Here is a 21,807-nt window from a genome sequence, read left to right on the forward strand (position 1 = left end):
GCAGAGACCAAAACACTGCAAGGTTGACAATCAGGGACACACACACACACACACACACACACAATAACACACAATAACACACACTCACACACACGTGTCGTCACACACACACACATCACTGCACGCGTGTGAGAGTGTGGCATGACTTGGCCAAATGCACAGCGCTGCATTGCAGTGCCGAGGCTGAGTTGGCATGCTGAGTACATAGCGTGAATACTGCGACTGTGTGCCAGCCCCCCCCCCCCCCACACACACACACACACACACACACACACACACACTGCCTGTCTGTGGGTCTGTTTAAACTTGTCTATACAGCAGTAAAGAGACAGACAGGGAGGCGGTGGGTGGATGCTGGGTGGAGGAGGGACTGGAGGTGCGCTGGGAGGCAGTTTCTCACCTTCCTGCTGATGATTCTGTTTCACTGGGAACATCTTTCTGTCTTATGAGGCAAATGCACGGCTGCTTCAGAGCGCCACCCGTCTCCTGATCCACTTAGAAACTTATCCGTCTCTCCATAAGGTCAGAAAGACCCGCATTTAAACCGGCGCTGGGAATCTAACAGGGGCAGAAGCAGAACCTACCACTGGGCCAAGTCCAGGTTCGGGGGGTTCTGCTGAGAAACAATGGGGCTCTTTGTGGATTCAGAGCCGGGTCACATGGTGCGGCGCTCATGGATCTGACCTGAATAAACTGTTGCTTCAGCTAAACCCCCATCAAAGCAGCACTTCCAGCAATCTGGACCTCTGCAACGGACCTGGACCCACAGGGTTCTGCTGCAGTCCGGTCGACTGTCAGGAGGTTTCTGCTCTCAGCACAAGGCGGGCAAACATTGCTTGTTCCTCCACGCCTGGGTTCTGATGATCCGAAGAGCGGAGGAGGAGGAGGAGCTGGTTCAATGTTAAGGCGGTAAACATGGAGATGTCTGAGCGACAAACTCCTGCCCTGAATGGGTTTGTGCAGCACAGCGAGACGCAGCGTTAGACGTCCAAGAAACGACGACACAAAGGCACTGCTGCCCATGATGATGGAGTTTGGTCAGATGGTTGATCAGATAACAGACCGTCCATCCATCCATCCATCCATCCATCCATCCATCCATCCATCCATCGTCTTCTGCTTGCCCAGTTAGTTATTGCAGGACTAAAGGGTCCAGGAGGGAAACCCAGACATCCCCCTCCTCAGCGACGTCCTCCAGCTCATTCCAGGGCAACCCAAGGCGCTTCCAGGCCAGACGGTACTGGACAGGAACATCTCCAGAGAGAGACTCCCAGGAGGCCTGAACTGCCTGAACTTACAGGTTTCCATGCGGAGGAGCAGCAGGAAGTCATTTCCTGGAGCTCATGAGCAAGCTTTGCTCTGTGGCTCAGCTTTCCTCACCATGACAGACCGCCTGCTGCTCCAGCGCCTGCTGCTCCACCTGTTCCAAAAAAAAGGTAAAAAACAAAGCAACTGGACTTGTTTTCCGTAGTTGAAGACTTTTCACTTCCTCTACAGGAATCTTTCTCAATTCAAAATGTCTGGAGTAATGTGGAGTAACAAGCTTTATACAATTGGCAAACAAAGGCCTTGTAATGGCTTAGATAACATGCAAATTCAACAGAAACTAGTCCACCCCTTAGTAATGGGCGGTCGTTAAAGCCATTACGCCAGCAGATTGGACCGAAACTGGTCCAATCCTCTGTAACGAGGAGTCGTCAGGGTCGTTATTGGCCTGGCCTAAAGGAACAATGTTTTGATCACCCGAATGAGGGTGAGAGTTAAGATTGTTGGCCGGAATTAATCCTACCACCGACCTGGAGGGGGGTCTCTTTCTGCTTCAGGTTCGTGGCCTCAGACCAAAGGACCCGGCCCCATAGAACCGGCACCTCAACGCCTCCCAGGATCGCAGGGGTCTGCAGGGCTGATGAGATCCAGGAGGAGTTTACGTCGGTAAGATGTCAGAGTAAGAAAACATTGAAGGATGAGAACCCAAGCTGAACATCTGCCATGTCCCTGGTGAGGTGGCATCTGGTAGTTGGGACTTTTCTGGGTAAAAATGGAAAAGATGGGATGCTGCCGCAGTATGTGGGGAGAAGACTTGAGGTTGGGTGGCAGGTGAGGGCGGGGCCGGGCATGCTGATTCCTGGTAAGGTCAACTTACTCATTTTATACTGTATTAAAAATATGATAAAACTCTGCAGAGTTTCTCCTCTAACACTGCAAAAACGGAACTAAGAATAAGTAAAATTTACTTGAAATTAGGGCATTTGTCCTTGATTTTAGCACATAAATAAGATGATCTGCCAATGGAATGAGATTTTTACACTTAAAATAGGAACAACTCGTCTCCATCGTCTTATTTAGACTGCATTATATCCATTTATCTTATTTTAGGGATCAAAATACTCATTCCATTGGCAGATCGTCTTATTGATGTGCTGAAATCAAGGACAAATACCCTAATTTCAAGAAGATTTGACTTATTCTTAGTTCCGTTTTTGCAGTGAAGTCAAATGGAACCAGAACATTATCCATGTTAGACAGAGACGCTGCGCCCAGAACAGGCAGAAGGATTTCAGCCGAAACCCAGACGCCGTCCAGATTTAACTCACTTGTAAAATATTCTGATTAAACAACAAATATATATATATATTTAAATCAAACTTGGTAGATTAATGAAACAATCCAAACCAAGACCCATTGTTAGAGCCTTGGCTGGTGGCGTGGGTGTTGGGTTCCTCCTGGTCCCTGATAAGGTCTCACCGACTGGCCTCCTCTGACCTAAATCTAACAGAACATCTCTGGGTCTTCGTGTTTGGGTCTGATGCACCTCAGGCTGGCCAGGAGCTCAGCAGACCAGAATCTGGGAGGAGACGCCCCAGGACGCCATCCTTCACCTCCCGAGGAGCTCCGGCACCGTCAGGCATGCATACTGCTGTGATGTCATCTCAGCAAATGGGACTAGAAAGAGGGGTTGTCTGCCTGAAACTGGTTTTCATCGTCCCACTACAGCTGCAGGTGTGTCAGTGGAAAAGACATTGAGCTAAATGCATGCAGTTAAACACTGGACAGGCATTGCTAGTTATTTGAAGGGGTGTACATAAGACTGACATTATACTGTCATAAACATGACATAACACCTGTTATGAACATAAATGACTCTTTATGAATGTTTAGGACTGTTGTCATTAATTGTCATTTGGTAAATTATGACACTATTAAAGCAAAGTTGACATTGTTTAAAATGTCTTTGTTATGACAACTTGACATTAACAGAGACAAGGTTAAGTTTAGGGCTTGACTTGGGGTTTTGTTAAGGGCTTGTCATAACAAAGACATGTTAAACAATGTCAACTTTGCTTTAATAGTACACCCCTTCAAATAAAGTGTTACCCAGAAATGTTCAGAATGCTGAACTTTGACCAAAGGCAGCTTAACACTGAGCAGGGATGAAGGGCCTGAGACCGTTTGGTGACTGGTCTTAGTCCTCATCTTGGTCTGGGAGGGTCTGGTCTTTACTGCACCTCTGCAGGGCCGTCAGAGTCGTCCTTTTGGTTTTATTTACACAGAAACTGATATCTGAAGAGCTAAGAACAACACAACCTCTAAGCTGAGGGCTGCCAGCCTCACAAATGGACACAAACCTGTTCAGGTGAGAATCAGACAGCAATCTGTTGCCTGCCAGGTGAGACACACCTGACTGAGTGAGAGCGCCGTAGCTTCTGACTGCGTTCAGGTGTCCTGGTAAAGTTACCCCCGGCAGCAAGAGAGGATCCAGTTCATGGCCACTAAATTAGTCTGCCTGGGGTTACATGTTTTATATTTGAAGAAACTACAGCAGACGTGTCCAAACTGTGGCTCCTGTACTGATTTTGGGTAAAAATGGCATTTCAAGAAAGATTTGGTCCGCCAGGACAGGTGGCTGATGCAGATTTTAGTTTTTAATTAGGGCATAATTATTACAGAAAAGTTAAAATCCTACAATTCAAAACGTTAGGCACAACACAAAGTTATAATAAACACACTTTTGACATTCTCTTTAATTTCATAGTAACACTATCCAATGATATTTAATTACTCAAATGCAGACTTTGGTGAATTAAAATCTGCTTTGAATTCAGTTATTAAATTTGGCTAATTACAGCAAGTTTTTTTCAAAAGAACAACTGAACCAAATGCTGTTCTTATATTGCTTGACCAAAAAGAGTCAAGTTTATTATTGTTAAAGAGTCAAATTAAATTATTCTAAATAATTTGCAAACTGGACAACCATCTTTGAATACGACAAATGAGCAAAACCCTTTTTTAAATATTGGATCTACAATGATTTACACATTAATTTAAAATTATCATATTTTGTAAAGTATGTAAAAAATGAACACAATTTGTTTTAACCAAATAAATAGTGTTCATTTTTTGGCTCTCGAATTTCTTTTGACTTGACCCAACTAGGCCCAACAATACGAGCCCGAGACAGTTTACAAATATCCTTTCTAGTTTACTATGATTATTTTATACCAAAAAGTGGTTTTAGTTGAACAATTAATATGTTTTAATTCTGCATTTTCTGCTGTGAATTATTATTCTTGTTCGGGCTTTCCTTAGGAAAAAAAAAGTGTCTCTAAATATGAGTCAAATAGTAAAGATTCGTTCTTGGTCTCAGAAGAACCGGCCTTGACTCCATCACTGATATTGACTTTGTTCTGCGGTTTAAAGACGAGTCTGAGAGCTGCAGCTACAACATTTATTCACACATCAATCAACAAACATTTGAAATAATCAGAAAAAACAAGTGTGAGTGAACCACTGAGCAGAGAAACAGCTCAAAATCACCACCAGGTGAGAACCGTCAGTGAGGAAAACATTTCAAAGCATCTCTGCAGAAACACGCCACCTAGAGGACTGCCGCTGAAAAGTAAACATTACACACCTGTCCAATAACAAACACCGGTTTCAGGAGTTTACTCTTATTTTACAGTTTAATGTTCAACTGTGGAAACGTTTAACTTGTCAAAAAGCTTTAATTCACTGAGCTTAGCGGCCTCCAGGTGGCGCCACGCCTACCGCTACCATGGAGCGGCTGAACGGACAGGTGAGGTCCATGTTTTCGTCGATGTGGTTGAACCACGGCCTGCAGGTATCTGCTCAGAGCCAGAGCTCTGGTGAAGAAGCAGAGATTGTTCCTGTGGAGCATCCTGACCAACAGCAGCGGGTTTTATCCGCCCAAATCTTCAGGTAGGTTTCATGTCGGCACACCTGTTAACGCCGTTTAAGCTGTTTTTGAGCAGGTTGAACAAAATCTAACAGTTTATGCTCATTTCTCAGATTTTAGCAAAAACAAACAATTTATAGGAGATAATTATATTTCAGAAAAACTTCAGTCTGCCTTGCTAAAGGTACATAGAGGCATTGCTGTCTGCTGATGGCAGGTGTTCTGTGGTCCTGGTGCTGTCGGGCCTCCCAGCAGCCGTTGACCCAGTCCATCGTTGTTCGGTACCGGTCCCTGTGGCTCGGCGCTTAGTTTACACCCCGTCTGACCGGTACTTATTAATAACGCAGCTTTCCTGCCTCCGTCTGCTGCCACTCTGAGCGATTATAACGACCACCGCTGGCATTTCCGCTGTTTTACAGAGGATCTACAGATTAACTTGCCTTTAAAACCAGTTAACAGTCACATTCAGTAAAATGATGGTTGAACCAAACCTTAAAGACTGAATACTTTCTGCTCGCTGAGAAAATGCCACCTATGACGTTCAAAATTATCAACACTAAGAAATCTGAGAGTGATTTTTGACAAAGATTTTAAATTCAACCAACAAGTTGATTTAGTCATGAAATCCAGCTTTTACCACCTGGTCTTTGAGCTAAAGTTAAGACCTTGAGAAGGTTAAACGAGCTTTTATCAGCTCCATAAATCAGGTCATCTACGCGGTTCCTGTTGAATGTTCTGAGAACTGAAGATAAACATTGGCTCGAGGAACCGGCTCCTCTCTGGATCACTGACCGCGTTAGCCGGTTTTATTCAGGAAGGCTTCTAATGCTCAGCAGCATCGTGGCGTTTTATTCCAGATTTCTAACTTTTATTTATCATTTTATCCATTATTAATGATTTTATTGTAAACCATTTTTTCTGTCGGGTCGGCTTTTAAGGAGCTTTACACGACTTCATCTCACACACACACGTTCTGGTTGTTATGCTATAGTCGGACCCATGACACAAACCCAGCGTTACGGGGACCGGAACCACACGGTGCCGGTTCTACCCCCTGACCGTCAAACCAAGCTGGGCCATCTTAACCTAAGGTCCAATTCCTCAGTCCTCATGAGTCCTGGAACCGGTCCTCACAACAGGCAGCAGGGCTGTGGGTGGGCCTGAGTGGGTCTGTGTATCAGCAGGTTAAACATTTGGCACAAAGTCAACTCAGACCGAGGTCCAGTTCAGATTCAGGGTTCTGCTGGAAAACCCAGCACCGAGTCCAGTTCAGGTCTGACGTGTTAATTAAATCTCACCACAGTGTAAAATAAATTAAAAGAGAAACTAGTGGAACATTTAAAGTCACTAACACATCCGGAACCATTGTGGTCGGGTCCGGTTGTGTTCTGAAACACTGACCAGACGTTTCAAAGGCCACTTCAAGGAGGACGGGAGAAGACGAGGCTCCATCTGAGATGTTTCCTTCACAGAACCGTTTAGGGGGGGGAGAAAGTCTGAAAAACCCAGAACCAGGACGATCCACTGCTAAGACAACGATTCAGCGATGTCTGGTCCAGTTCACTGTTGTGAAGCAGACAAACCGGGTCGGTTCTGGATCAAACGTAGAGCCGGGAGTGTCGCAGCTTCCACCTCCTGGACCGGACTTTGAAGAAGAAGAAGAGGAGCATGAGGAAGAGGCAGGAGCTGACGTACAGAACCACGCACAGACTCATGTCGACGCTGTTGAAGCCCAGACCCAGAATCCAAACTCCTCCTTCTCCTCTTCCCAGAACCTCCTCCTTCTTCTTCTCCTCCTCCTCCTGCTGCCTCGGAGCCGGCAGCTCGGGTCGAGGCTCCGGCTGCTCCTCGGCCCTCCTCTCTCCTCCGCCGGCAGCCGGGCGCTCCTCCTGAGGCGGTCTGGTCTGAGCGGGACCAGGAGCGGCAGGGAGCTGCGGGGGACTCAGGGAGTACCTGGGGGACAGGTTGGAGGCGCCGTAGTGATGCCGGAGGAACCGGAGGACGTTGTCTCGGTTCCACACGTGGACGCCGTTCTTCTCCTCGTGGCAGCCGGGGCAGAGGGCGGGGCTCGGCCACGCGGCTTTGGGAAAGAGCGGGTCGTCGCTCAGAGACCCTGAGGAGGAAAACGTGACACTGAACATTTGTTTGAAACTTGATGCGTCATTTATAACCATCAGTAGGGATGGGAATCGAAAACCGGTTCCTGTTCAGAACCGGTTCCGTGTTTTTCAATTCCGTGGCACCGTTTGGCAGCTCGCTAAACGATTCTCTTTTCGATTCCGTCGTGCTGCGGCTCTGAGCAAGTTACGCACACGGCATTCAGTAAGCAAGTACGACGTGACCAGGCGAAAAACCAAACAAAAAAAATGCCGCCCCATCGGGTAAACGGGAAAGTTTAGCTTCATTTTAAGGATCAGAACGATGGCAATGAGGCGCTTTGCAATCATTGCAAAATGGCATATACATCCGCGGGAGAAAATAGATCCAACAGGCAGAAACACCTGCGCACACAACATGGCATACAATTTAATGAATGATCTGTTTTTGATTCTTACCGGACAGAAACTAAAGTTACGACCAGCATGGAAGGCAACTGGTGGTAAGTAGCTAGTTTTACATCACTGGCTGGTTCCTAGTAAATCATATGCCATTTCTGGAAATAAACCAGTTTCCTACCTCTCTTTGGGGTTATTAAGGGAGTGTGCCTTTCTCGTTAATCCAGCCCTTCCATGGTAGCATGTTTAATTAGAACTACTGGTAGCTGGAATTCTTACAGGATTCTAGCTATTGCAGTGGATGTAAGGAAACATGATATGAAGTTGCTCCACAGTTCAGGAAGCGAGAGAAAGGTGACGCTCGTTTATTTTAAATCAGGGGGACACGAGTTTATTTCCCAAAATTGTACCGTAATGCTTTTTTATTAAACGGATGCCTTCTCCATTAGATTTAGATGACTGAGGTTATCTAAAGGGAGATTAATAAGCAACTGTCACAACAATATTACATTTTCTTGTATTCTAAACAACTCATCTACTGTATTTAAGTTTGTTCTTATATTCCTTTTTTTATTTAAACAAATATAAATGTTACTCCGGTTGCACATTTGCTGTGGACATCTTGACCTTGTTAGTTTGTAAGGTCGTGTGATAATTAAGTAAACAAAGTTGATGCTCATCATCAAACTGTTTGTTCTCCTTTTTTCCCCCAAATTGGAATCGAAAAGAGAATCGATAAGGAATCAAATCGTTTCACAGAATCGATAAAGAAATCGGAATCGTGAAAATCTTTTCAATTCCCAACCCTAACCATTAGTGCTTCCTGCTTTACACTCTGAATAATCAGGATTTTTATCACAATGTTCCAACGCATGCAGCTTTTAAATTAGACCTCTAACACAGGGGTGTCCAAACGTCTGGCCAAAAATGGGTCAAAAAACTAATACAAATTTTAATTACCCTCAAATTATATGTTTTTTACCTGCTCTACAAGATATGATCATGCAATATTTTAATTAAACAAATTAGTCAGATTTTCTGTAGGAACTTGAAGCATAAATACTGCACTGCAAAACCGGATCTAAAAATAAGTAAAATGTTCCTAAAATTTGTGTTTTTGTCCTAGATTTGAGCAGGTAAATAAGATTATATGCCAATGGAATGAGTATTCTGACCCCCTAAAATAAGATGATTAGATATATTGCACTTGAAATAAGATGATGGAGATAAATTGCTCCTATTTTAGGTGCAAAAATCTTATTCTATTGGCAGACTATCTTATTTACCTACTCAAATCAAGGAAAAATACACAAATTCTAAGAGCATTTTACTTATTTTTAGTTCCGTTTTTGCAGTGTGTAGGTCCAAAACTTAAAAAAGTGTTTTGTACACTTGCCTCATTAAAAGAACGTCATCCAGTCTGCAAATGGTTTTTATAACTGGATGACCGTCTCAATCGAAAGAAATCAACTATTTGTTTGTCTGTTCTCAGCATTAAAAGCAGAATTTGGGTCACGCTGTGTTTAGCCAATTTCATTAAATGAGTTAAAAAGCAGATTTTTGGGCACCAAAGCCTTCTTTGAATAAGCGTCATTAGATAGATGGGATCCTATTTGCTCTGAAAAATAATAGAAAGGTGTTGTAATTAAAAGAGGAACACTTTGTGTTGTACCAAACATTTTTAATTGTGGGTAGATTTTTTTTCTCTGTGAAATTTTTGCTTATTTAAAATAAAAATGCATCAACTGCCTTGCTGGTTGGCCAAATCATTCTTGAATTGCAGTTGTGGCCCACACAAAATCCATCCAGGGCCGCCCAAGATGGCGCCGCTCCTTTCTCATTTCGCCATTTTGTTTTCTAGATGGGTGTCTATGTTATTTTCTGCTATAGTTTGGACCCAGCAATGTTTTCCAGGACCTTTAATTAAATTGATTAAAAATAAAATCATTGGCATCACCCCAAACATGATTACTAGATCTTCAGTTGTTGTCTTTAAACCAGAACCAAATTAGGTAAATCACTTAATCTGGATGGCATTGACTTGGCCTCTGGTAATAAAGTATAAAATCTTGGTGTTATTTGTCATTTAAATCCCATATTAAACAGGTTTCCTTTTTTTTCACCTCCGGAATATCGCCAAAATTAGAAACATTCTGTCCAGGAATGATGCTGAAAAACTAGTCCATGCATTTGTTACTTCAAGGCTGGACTATTGTAATTCTTTACTATCAGGAAGTCCACAAAATGCAGTTCAAAGCCTTCAGCTGATCCTAAATGCTGCAGCAAGAGTTCTGATGAAAATCAACAAGAGGGATCATATTTCTTCAATTTTAGCTTCCCTTCATTGGCTTCCTGTTAAATCAAGAATAGAATTTAAAATTCTTCTTCTAACGTATAAAGCCCTTAATAATCAAGCTCCATCATATATCAGAGCTCTGATTACCCCGTATGTTCCTAACAGAGCACTTCGCTCTTAGACTGCAGGTCTGCTGGTGGTTCCTAGAGTCTCTAAAAGTAGAATGGGAGGCAGATCCTTTAGCTATCAGGCTCCTCTCCTGTGGAACCAACTCCCAGTTTTGGTCCGTGAGGCAGACACCCCGTCTACTTTTAAGACTAATCTTAAAACTTTCCTTTTTGACAAAGCTTATAGTCAGAGTGGCTTATGTTACCCTGAGCTATCTCTATAGTTATGCTGCTATAGGCTTAGGCTGCTGGAGGACATCAGGGTCGTCTGTCTCCATCTTCTCTAACATCAGCCACCTTCATGTCCTCCTTCCCTCCATCCATGAACCACCTCTCTGGTCTCCTCCAGACCTCCTGCCTGGCAGCTCCAGCCTCAGCATCCTTCTACCGATGTCCTCACCGTCCCTCCTCTGGACATGTCCATCTCAGCCTCTCTGGCCTCATCTCCAGAACATCTAACCTCAGCTGTCCCTCCGATGGACTCTGATCTTCTCCATCCTCGTCTCTCCTGGAGAACCTGGACATCTTCATCTCTACTACCTCCAGCTTTTTAAAACAGACAACATCTCTGGTCTCACCACCGTCTTCTACGCCTTTCCTTTCATTCTCACTGAGAAGACAACACACCTGACACCTTCCTCCACCTCAACCTGCTTGGACTCGTTTCTTCGCCTGTTTTCCACCGTCGCCCTGGACATTAAACCCTCCTCCTTCTTCATCTCCGCTCCCTGTAACCTCACGGCTTCACTCGCTCTCAAACCTTCCTCTCCTTTCTGGGGCAAATCTCTGTCTAAATGAAATGTTAATCTGAGAACCTGAACCCGGAACATCGGCGGTCTCGCTGCGATCGGGTCTACAGGCTTTCTATCTTGGGTTTTATCAGAGGACCTTCTTCAGAAGACCTGAGGGATCTGAAGGCTAATTGGACCATAAAAGCAGATCTATAAGCATGTGGGACAGAAACGGTCAGTGGGTTTAATAATAAAAGCCTTAAAATTTGACTTTGTAAAGTGCCTTGAGATGACATGTTTCATGAATTGTCGCTATATAAATAAAATTTAATTGAATTGAAAAAATGTAAATAGATTCTGAAACAGCCAAGCAGCCCACAGCTGCACTGGTCTTCATTATGCACGTTTCTTCGCCTGTTTACCACCGTCACCCTAAGGACATTAACAGGGACGTATGCTTTTAAATAATTCCTTTTCACGTTAAAATCATTCGGCTGTGGTCTCTACAAAAAGGACATTCAATGCTTTGGTCTGAATTCCTCGTTATGAGCTGCGTTTCCATTCCTAATGTTCCATTCTTAAGCCTCATCAGCCATCAGAGACGTCGGCGTTGGAGCAACAAGCCTCTCATACCTGGTAATTGTAATTTCAGGTAATTACTATTTGATGGTCAGTGGAAACTAGGGCTGAACAATTAATCGCATTTTCAATATAATCGCGATTTAAAATAACGCAATTTCCAAATCGCAGAGGTCTGCAGTTTTTGGCTATGTAACTATTAGTGAATCAGAACGCGTCCATTAGGTGTCAGTAAAATGTTTAAAGTGGGTTTGCCTCCAAATGGAAGGGAAGACAGTTGCAGCAGTGAGATAATTTAATTTTATTACTTGTTTTAGAGTTTATATAATCATACATAGCATTAAGTTCTGGTCAATCAGTTTAATACATAGACTTGCTTGTTGGTTGGACTTTATGTTCAACAAGGATTGATGTCCAAATCAATTAAAAGCTGTTCTCTTGAATAATATTCTGATTAATAGAAACATTAAAAGTTCTTGTTTTAAATAGTCCTTGTTTATAAAAGGCTTTATTTAGACGCAATTTTTGTTGCTTGTGGTTAATGCGGAGAAAAGTCAAAATTGCAATTTTGGTTGAAATATATTGTAGGCAGAACGCAATAATTTCTGCTCTGAGTTTAGATGCTGCGGGTCTTTTAGCAACTAATCTGCACAGAGAGGAAACAAAATGATTTGTTGTTTGTATATGTTTAAAAAGACATGATAAATTAAACTGGAAAAAAAAAAAAAAAAAAAAAAAAAAAAAAAAAAAAAAAAAAAAAAAAAAATCGCATTAAATCGCAACATTAAGAAAAAAATTTGCAATTACATTATTTTCCAAAATCGTTCAGCCCTAGTGGAAACACAGCCCCTGTTCTGGAGAACGTCCCTTTAAATCTGAAGGAAAGATGTTTGTGCATTAAATGCACGCTTCATGCATCACGGTAACGTGTTGGGGGGGGGGGGGAAACCACAAAGGGCCAAGAGCCAGCATCAGGACTCCCAGTAACTAAATGTCGCCCCCTGGCTGCTAAATGTGTCTTTTCAGATGATTTATTTTCAATGCTTGAGGAAGCAGGAACTAATCACCCCCCCCCCCCCATCCTCTCAGCTCCTCCCGTTTCACCCCCCTGCGTGTCTGACTTACCAGCCAGTCTAGTGTTGACCCGGTTGTGCTGATTCCACAGCCACAGCACCTCCTCCTCGCCGCTCTTCACCTCGTCCATGCTGGCGGCCGCCGCCTGCTCAAAGTGCTGGCCGCACTCCTTACAGCCGAAGAACGTCCGAATGTAGCGACGCATCACCTGCAGCACCGGCGCAGCCTTGTCCTCCAGACCTGCGTCACGTTCACAGTCAGAAAACACACCTGTACGTCCCCTCCAGGCCGCTCTCTGTGATCCCTACCTGTGTTGTCCAGCGCTGTGGGCGTGGCCTCGTGCTGAACGGTCAGAACGTGGAACAGAGTCCACAGGGAACACGGGTAACCGCGGAGCCCGGGCCTGCTGCCCTGGCAACCCACCCAGCGAAGCTCCGCCCCCAGGAACACACCTGAGATCTGCGAAGGAAGCAGGAGGTCAGCTGCAGCTCTGTGTTTGCCTGTGTGTGTGTGTGTGTGTGTGTGTGTGTGTGTGTGTGTGTGTCTGCACACCTTCATCTTGTTGTCCACCAGGTCCAGGACGGCCTGGTAGGGAATCTGCTGCAGCGGCAGACTGAGCAGCCAATCAGAGAGCGTCTCCATCAGCTTCACCACGGAGCCTCCACCTGGATAGAGCTGCAGGAGGAAACAGGGATGATGTGGAACCTGAGTGATTCAATAAAACCTTTACTCTAGAGTTACGAGGCTCCTTCATCCAACACGATCCGCTCAGCTGACTGCAGTGACGTGCAGTCAGGGGAGGCAAGTGAGGCCAGGCCTCACTTGTATGTGGATAGCTTATTGTGTTTTGGTCATCAAACTGTGTGCAGGTAACATGTTTTTGTGCTGCTGCGTGATCATAACCGGCAAAGCACTGGTTGTAGGTGAGGCCGGCAGTTCCTTGGCCTCTAGGCAGGGGGCGCTCAAGGGGCACCGCTCCTGATCCTAAAACTGTAGAGTGACAGCAAGTTATGGATGTTTTATTAGCGAGTTTTGCTAAACAAGTAAAGCACTAAAAAGACTCTAAACATCCAGCCGGCACAGGACTGATAAGGGAAGGCTTTCCTCCCTGGCAGTGAGCTCCATTGAGACTGAGAGACTTTTAAAACTGAAGAAGATAAAGAGAACGTTTACCGGAAATACATTTTTGTTCAGAAAGAGTGCCGCTTGGACTTCATTTATAAGTAAATGTAAGACAGCGATAATTATTCATGTTTTGTTTTAGTAATGAAATGTGCGTAATTTATGTGTTACAAATGCAGAAATCCATCATAACTCATGAACTGTTACCAATCAAATAACAAATAATTTAGTTTTATTTGTTTTCATCAAATAATCAATATTTTTTCCATGTATCTTGGTGAATTTATTTGGCTCAATCAGTCTCCTTCAGCACTTTGCAATGAGTCTACTCTGTAGAGTGTATCTATTTGTAAATCTGACTCTGATGACGTCAGTGCCTCACCAGCTATGAACCCTACCGCACGTCACTGGCTGACTCCCTGGTGGGCCTCCTGCAGACAGGAGGTGCAGCTGCAGACAATTTGCTGCTCGGCCAGTAACCAGCGTCTTAACACCGCGGGAAACCAAGGAGGTCATCGTCGGCTTCCAAAAGACTGAAGTGGACCTTTGACTGGGACCGGGCAGAGTCCTCCTCCTGCTTCCTGGGAGTCACCACTGCTGGTGGCAGCAAAGACCCAGCAGCTACACTTCCTGCCACTTTATCTAGTCTTAGAGGCACACTGGACGATTTTTCCAGAAGTGTACCGCAGGAGTTGGTTCAATCCTCCGCTTCTACCGTCTCAGTTGTTGTTGTGTCCTTGGGGAAGACACTTCACCGGAATTGCCTGCTGGTGGTGGTCAGAGGGTCCGGTGGCGCCGCCGTCAGCCTGGCCCAGGGCAGCTGTGACTGCTAGCATAGCTCACCACCGTCAGGGTGGGAATGAATGGTTGTTGGGTAAAGCACTTTGGGGTCGTCGGACTTAGCGGATAAAGCGCTATGCAAGTATTTTACCATTTTAACGCTCTTCAGGGGATCACGTCAAAATCTTCCAAATCCTCTCTGGTCTCATTTCTTTCTATTGAGAACTTCCTCTTCTTCATAAACATGAACACGGTTCACGTCTTTTGACTCTCAGCCATGTTCAAAGTCTACGGGGAGAGCAGCGGAGCTACAATGAACGGCTAACTGCTAAGCTATCCACTAAGCTAACCACTAAGCTAACTGCTAAACTAACCACTAAGCTAACTGCTAAGCTAACCACTAAGCTAACTGCTAAACTAACCACTAAGCTAACCGCTAAGCTAACCACTAAACTAACCGCTAAGCTAACCGCAAAGTTAATCACTAAGCTAACCGCTAAGCTAAATGCTAAGCTAAATGCTAAGCTAACCGCTAAGCTAAACGCTAAGCTAACCGGATACGTAAACACTAGAAGAGCGCATACGCAGCCAGCAGGAGGAAACTAACAAGGAAGGAAGCGCGTTATGTGAGCGCGTCAGGATGATGGCATGTGGGACAATCAATAGAGGCGATTCCCTAACAGATCGTCCACTAGATCTTTAATGTTGTTTATATATCGACGTGTTACAGGAGAGGCAGCTGTGATCTCCTCATATGTCTGATAATGAGAATAAAGCTGTTCTGCTGTATTCCAGCATCGTTTCTTCTTCGGTTGAATGAAGCCTTGACCTTCAGCTCCATCAGGACCAAACACAGGTTTGCGCTCAGAACCTAATTCTGGGCGGAAACCTGTCGGATCAGACCTGAAAGCTCGGCCCTCATCAGCGCTGCAGCTTTCAGGTCTACCCACTGATCTAAAGGGGAAGAACCCAAGCAGGCCCCAGCGGCCTGAGGAACGCCACGGCACATCCACACATCATCTGCTAGAGTGAGACGCGTCCCAGACATCCCAGTGACGGCGCTCTAGGTGAAGGAATGGTGACGTTCCACCGGAGCTCAGGGTGGAGAACGTTCTCAGGAACAACACCCACTTCCTGCAGAGACGTTTAGGGGTCTTGAGGAAAAATGGCGCCTTACCTTGGCAGCCAGAGTGACGAAGTCCTTGAAGACCTTCAGCTCCTCGCCCTCCAGCGTGGTGTGGGCGGCGAGCTCCACCCTCAGCAGGTAGTGCAGCGCCGACTCCAGGTCCGCCGTGTACACCTTGGACCTGCAGGGACACTCTGGGTCTGAGCTCCGCGGTTCTGATGGAACATCAGCGGTTCTGATGGAACGTCAGCGCCACAGACCGGACTCTCACCTGTCAAAGTCCCTCCACTGCTCTGAGGTCCGGCTGTCCTGCAGCGCCCCCGTCTGGGCCGCCTCGGAACCGCTGCGGCGCTGCACCCCCGGCAGAGTCCTGAGCAGCGAGGAGAAGAAGAACCGCAGCCTCTTCTCGCTGCAGGAGAACCGGAGGAGAACCAGAGGTGAACCAGAGAAGAATCAGCGGAGAACCACAGAACCAGAGGAGAACCAGACGAGAATCAGCGGAGAACCAGACAAGAATCAGCGGAGAACCAGAGGAGAACCAGCAGAGAACCAGAGAAGAACCAGAGGAAAACCAAAGGAGAACCAGAGGAGAACCACAGAAGAACCAGAGGAGAACCAGAGGAGAACCAGGGGAGAACCAGAGGAGAACCAGAGGAGAACCAGGGGAGAACCAGAGGAGAACATGAGGAGAACCAGAGGAGAACATGAGGAGAACCAGAGGAGAACAGGAGGAGAACCAGAGGAGAACCAGAGGAGAACCAGATGAGAATCAGCAGAGAACCAGAGGAGAACCAGAGGAGAACATGAGGAGAACCGGAGGAGAACCAGAGGAGAACCAGAGGAGAACCGGAGGAGAACCGGAGGAGAACCAGAGGAGAACCAGAGGAGAACCGGAGGAGAACAAGAGGAAACCCAAGGAAGAACCAGAGGAGAACAAGCAGAGAACCAGAGGAGAACCAGAGGAGAACCGGAGGAGAACCGGAGGAGAACCGGAGGAGAACAAGAGGAAACCCAAGGAAGAACCAGAGGAGAACCAGAGGAGAACAAGCAGAGAACCAGAGGAGAACCAGAGGAAACCCAAGGAAGAACCAGAGGAGAACCAGAGGAGAACAAGCAGAGAACCAGAGGAGAACCAGAGGAGAACCGGAGGAGAACAAGAGGAAACCCAAGGAAGAACCAGAGGAGAACCAGAGGAGAACAAGCAGAGAACCAGAGGAGAACCAGAGAACCGGAGGAGAACAAGCAGAGAACCAGAGGAGAACCAGAGAACCAGAGGAGAACCAGAAGAGAACCAGGGGAGAACAAGCAGAGAACCAGAGGAGAACCAGAGAACCAGAGGAGAACAAGCAGAGAACCAGAGAACCAGAGGAGAACCAGAGGTGAACCAAAGGAGAACAAGAGGAGAACCAAAGGAGAACCAGAGGAGAACCAGAGAACCAGAGGAGAACCAGAGGAAAACCAAAGGAGAACCAGAGGAAAACCAAAGGAGAACCAGAGGAGAACCGGAGAACCAGGGGAGAACCAGAGGGGAACCAAAGGAGAACCAGAGGAGAACCAGAGAACCAAAGGATAACCAGAGGAGAACCAGAGAACCGGAGGAGAACCAGAGGAGAACCAGGGTAGAACCAGAGAACCAGAGGAGAACCAGAGGAGAAAATACAGGTGTGGATCAGTGTGTCTTCCCGGCTCCCTCTCCGTGCTGCAGGTGTCGTGAACTCACCTGTGCAGGTGAGCATGCGTGCCGTTGGGATGCAGCAGGTAAATGGAGGGGAAGGCTGCGATGTTCAGTGTTTCCAGCAGGGGGAGATCAGAGCTCAGCGCTCGCCTCACCTGTACACCTGAGTACTGCAGCAGGTCCAGGATCACCTGACAGAGACATGATGGAGACCTAATGAGCCAATCAGAGTCCAGGACGAGGTCGAACACCTGGAGGAGCGAGCGGCCACCTCCGTCTCACCTCCCGGCCGACGAACGACCCGGGCTCCTCCACGATGACGGCGGTGTAGCGATCTGACCTTTGACCCAGCAGGGGGAGCAGCTGGGCGGAGCTGGACACACAGAGAGGTTAGCGGTGAGCAGCGCTGTGAGGAGGTTCTGGTTCTGGTTCTGGTTCTGGTTCTTTTACCTGTACGGCTCCAATGGAGGGCATCGGTGGGGGCGGTCCAGCTCTGTGTGGTTCTGCAGGATGTTGACCATCAGCTGCCGGATGGAACGCACCTCCCTGTCCGCTCCTGGACACAGTCAGAGATCATCTTCATCATCATCATCAGAGGCACCATCATCATCATCATCATCATCATCAAAGGCACCATCATCAACCATCATCATCATCAGAGGCACCATCATCAACCATCATCATCATCATCAGAGGCATCATCATCATCATCATCAGAGGCACCATCATCATCATCAGAGGCACCATCATCATCATCATCATCATCATCATCAGAGGCATCATCAGAGGCACCATCATCATCATAGGCACCATCATCAGAGTCAGAGATCACCATCATCATCATCATCAGAGGCATCATCATCATCATCATCATCAGAGGCACCATCATCAACCATCATCATCTTCATCATCATAGGCACCATCATCAGAGTCAGAGATCACCATCATCATCATCATCATCATCAGAGGCACCATCATCATAATCTTCATCATCACCATCATCATCATCAGAGGCACCATCATCATCATCATCATCAGAGGCGCCATTATCAACCATCATCATCATCATCAGAGGCATCATCACCATCATCGTCACATCATCATCATCAGAGGCATCTTCATCACCATCATCATCATCAGAGATCATCATCATCATCATCAGAGCATCATCATCATCAGAGGCACCATCATCATAATCATCATCATCAGAGGCATCATCACCATCATCGTCACATCATCAGAGGCATCTTCATCACCATCAGAGATCACCATCATCATCAACGGCACCATCGCCAACATCATCGCCGCCTTCATCACCATCATTACCATTACCATCATCATCATCATCATCTTCATCACCAACATCATCAGCATCACCTTCATCTTCATCACCACCATCATCATCATTACAATCATCTTCATCATCATCATCATCACCACCTTCATCATCATCATCACTGTTTACTGGTTGCCTTGGTGAAGACAAAGAGAAAACTGCAGGCGGCGCCAACAGAACCGCTTCACAGCGACCCAGACTGATGATGTGCGGCCCGCCTGTTCTGGGAAAGGAGGGCAGAACTCTCCGAGCTGATTGGACGAAGCCTACCAAAGGGTTGGTCTTAGCCAATCACGGTATCAGATTGAAATGTTAGCGCCATGAGAACCCACAGCAGGTTACGCTGGCCAAGGCGCGTCTATTTGGATGGAGACACTGATGTCATGGTGTCGTTGAGGCTTCTGACCAATCAGAGGAGAGAGCAGCATCTGCATCCTCCTGCGGCGCCGTGGTTCTGCTGGTTCTGCTGGCGGCTCTGCAGCTTTCATCACAGCTGGATGTCCCGCCTTAAACCACAATACTGCTACGTGATTGGCCCGAGCCGCGTCGTTGGGTCTCACCTCTGTAGATCGTCCCTGTGTCCGTCGGTAAACTGTGAGCCCGGAAATACTGCAGAACAGAGGAGAACAGGGAGTTACCGGGCGGCACCAACAGAACCAGAACCTCCACCCGACCCGCACCACAGTCCTACCTTGAATGTCGGGTAGAACTTGATGCCGAACTCTTTGCAGACGTCAAAGTTCTCCTCGTCAGCGCAGTCCAACACGGCCACGCCGATGGCCTCGTGCCAGTCTGATGAGAACCAGAACCAACCAGAACCATTTCTGTTTCACGTCAGGCAGTTTTTATCTGCAGCTTCTTATTGCTGGACTAAAGGACGAAGATTTACAGGCTGACAAATCAGAAAAATTTAATTAAATAATAACAGTGGAGGTGAAATGAGAACTGGGCCGTAATGTTTTTCTAGTTGCATCTCGTGGTAAAGTTCTGAGAGAACCGGGTCATTGCCAGGAGATAAAAGGTCCAAACTGGTTCTGAGGGTGAACTTTTGCTGCAGGATTAAAAAACGTGTTAAACTCTGCAGAGATCCAGGAAAACTCCTGAATACCTTCAACAGTCGGGTGGAAAAGGTTCTGGTAAACCGGACAGAATCAGAACCACGCATGATACTGTAAACCTACAACAGCCGACCAGCAGGACGAGCCCGTTGGTGCTGGTTCTGACGTGTTCTGCCGTCAGTGGTGGGACCGCCAAAGTGGTGGTGGAACCACACGGAACCACACGGGTCAAGCTGAGATCATCTCTGGGTTCTTGTCCAGCTAAACCCGTCATGAGAACCCGGCAGAGAGCGGCCTGACCCGGAGATGAACTCAGAACCTTTAACACATCCTCTGATGTTCAGCTGAGTTCTACCAAAAGTTCTGATGAGAACCTTATCGGATCACAGGAACCTCTGAACAGAACGGGAATGATTCTGGATCAGAACTTCGTCTTGTTCTCCACATGAGATGCAGCAGACGCTACAGCCTGCAGACGCCCGTGCACGCGCCCCGCAGCCCGGGCGCGTGCACGGCCGCGGCAGCTGGTCTCCGCCCCCTGATTCCCCGGGGATGCAGACAGATGGACCGGGGGGTCCGGTTCCCACGGCCTCTCTGTTCAGGTGTGACACCAGGTGGCTGTTATTCTGCAGGTGACACCAGGTGGCTGTTATTCTGCAGGTGACTGTGGTTCTGCAGGTGAAAGCCGAACCGTAAAACCCAAACCGGGAGGAAACGGCAGCACCAGCCCGGTCTTCTCCATCAGCCACCTGCTGCAGACCGGAAGCTCTGAACACCTGTTGGCTAATGTGGGCTAAAGCCTGGTTAAAGTTACCGGGTTTGTAACTAGTAACTAACCAGCAGCAAGCTAACTACTCCTGGTTAGCATCAGTTAAAATGTTCATTAAACGCGGCAGATCAGAATCTCCTTGAGAAAACCTCCGTTTTAGGCTCCTCGGCTCCATTAAAAACACAGGCAGCCGCAGCGGGAACCCGGAGAAACAAAAGCCTGATTATACTGAAGATAAACGCTATATTTAAGCTACAAGGACGCCGAACTGAGCAGAACCCGCTCATCGGTCCGGTTCTGAGCTGGCTCGCATTAAAGCACTTGTTGCAGTTTCCATTACTGCCAAAAAGTTTACAAAAGGTAAAATTCTGAATGGAGTCCGGCGCCGCCGCTCACGCCGGAACCACAGGCGGCCGGACGGGTACCTTTGACGTCGTGGGCCAGCGCCTTCCAGGTGCTGGAGTACTGGATGCAGTGTCCGCACCAGGACGAGTAGAACTGGACCAGCCAGGCCGAGGACGAGTTGGTGACGGTGGGCTTCAGGCTGCCGCTGCCCAGGATCACCAGCGGGTCCTCCTCCGAGTACAGCCGCCCGGAGCCGCCCAGCGAGCCGCCGCAGAGCCAGAGGAGCGCCGCCGCCGGGAGCCACACACGGAACATCTCAGAGGTTCGCCGGCTGTCAGAGATCCGGAAAGTTTCGACCCAGAACCAGACGCTGGGTCGGGGGAGACATGAGCGCAGCAGCACGTAGCCTCTGGAGAGTCAGAGAGGGGCTAGACAGCGCAGAGGCCTCACTCTGATCGGTTTCCTGGAGACGAAACCGCGTCGGACTACAGAAGGGTCCGGGAGGCAGAATCTAGGAGATTATTAACGTCTGAATTAACTGTCTGGTGCGTTAAAAAAACAAATAAATAAAGATTAAACTAATAGAAACCAGAATAGGAGCTCCTCTGTCTGTCACAATGACACCTTGGTGTATGTCAGGAAGTTTAATTAACAATGTGAAGCTGTTATAAAGGCCGGTTCCACACTGACTGGGATGTTTCCCACAGAACCCACCAGGATTACCTCGCCCTGCCGGACTGACTCCTCCTGCTGCAGGAGGCCCAGGTTCTGACCCGATCCCCGAACCTTCCCATCATTGGATCACAGGCTGTTCCTTTGCATTATTTTTTGGTTTCACAGATTAGTTAAAGTTTTAATATCTGTTTAAATGTCATTTTCTGGCGCTGTGTACCACAAACATCATATCTAGCTGATCTTTTAATTTAATTTAACTCTTATCTCTTGGATATCAGAAATATCTCACTATATTCTCCAGAATCTTATCTTTATTTTTGATGTTTCTCATGTTTCAGGTAAACAGGAAAACTTTTGAAACGTCACACATCTGTTACAATAAACG

At 46.9% G+C, this 21,807-nt stretch overlaps 1 protein-coding gene across 1 annotated transcript; it reads right to left on the bottom strand.

Annotated features, from left to right (window-relative positions):
- Positions 1–4,712: 4,712 nt before the first annotated feature.
- qsox2 (quiescin Q6 sulfhydryl oxidase 2) lies at positions 4,713–21,184 on the bottom strand. Its single transcript, XM_036144258.1, has 12 exons — positions 20,828–21,184; positions 19,267–19,367; positions 19,136–19,184; positions 17,690–17,795; positions 17,522–17,612; positions 17,285–17,430; positions 15,836–15,973; positions 15,616–15,745; positions 13,089–13,211; positions 12,845–12,995; positions 12,588–12,776; positions 4,713–7,307 (listed from the first exon to the last, which is right to left on the bottom strand). The coding sequence occupies exons 1-12, from the start codon at positions 21,060–21,062 to the stop codon at positions 6,793–6,795; spliced, it is 1,974 nt and encodes a 657-aa protein (XP_036000151.1). The 5' UTR covers positions 21,063–21,184; the 3' UTR covers positions 4,713–6,792.
- Between the last annotated feature and the right edge of the window lie 623 nt (positions 21,185–21,807).

Source organism: Fundulus heteroclitus, chromosome 12, assembly GCF_011125445.2.
Source record: "Fundulus heteroclitus isolate FHET01 chromosome 12, MU-UCD_Fhet_4.1, whole genome shotgun sequence".
Lineage (NCBI taxonomy): Eukaryota > Metazoa > Chordata > Actinopteri > Cyprinodontiformes > Fundulidae > Fundulus > Fundulus heteroclitus.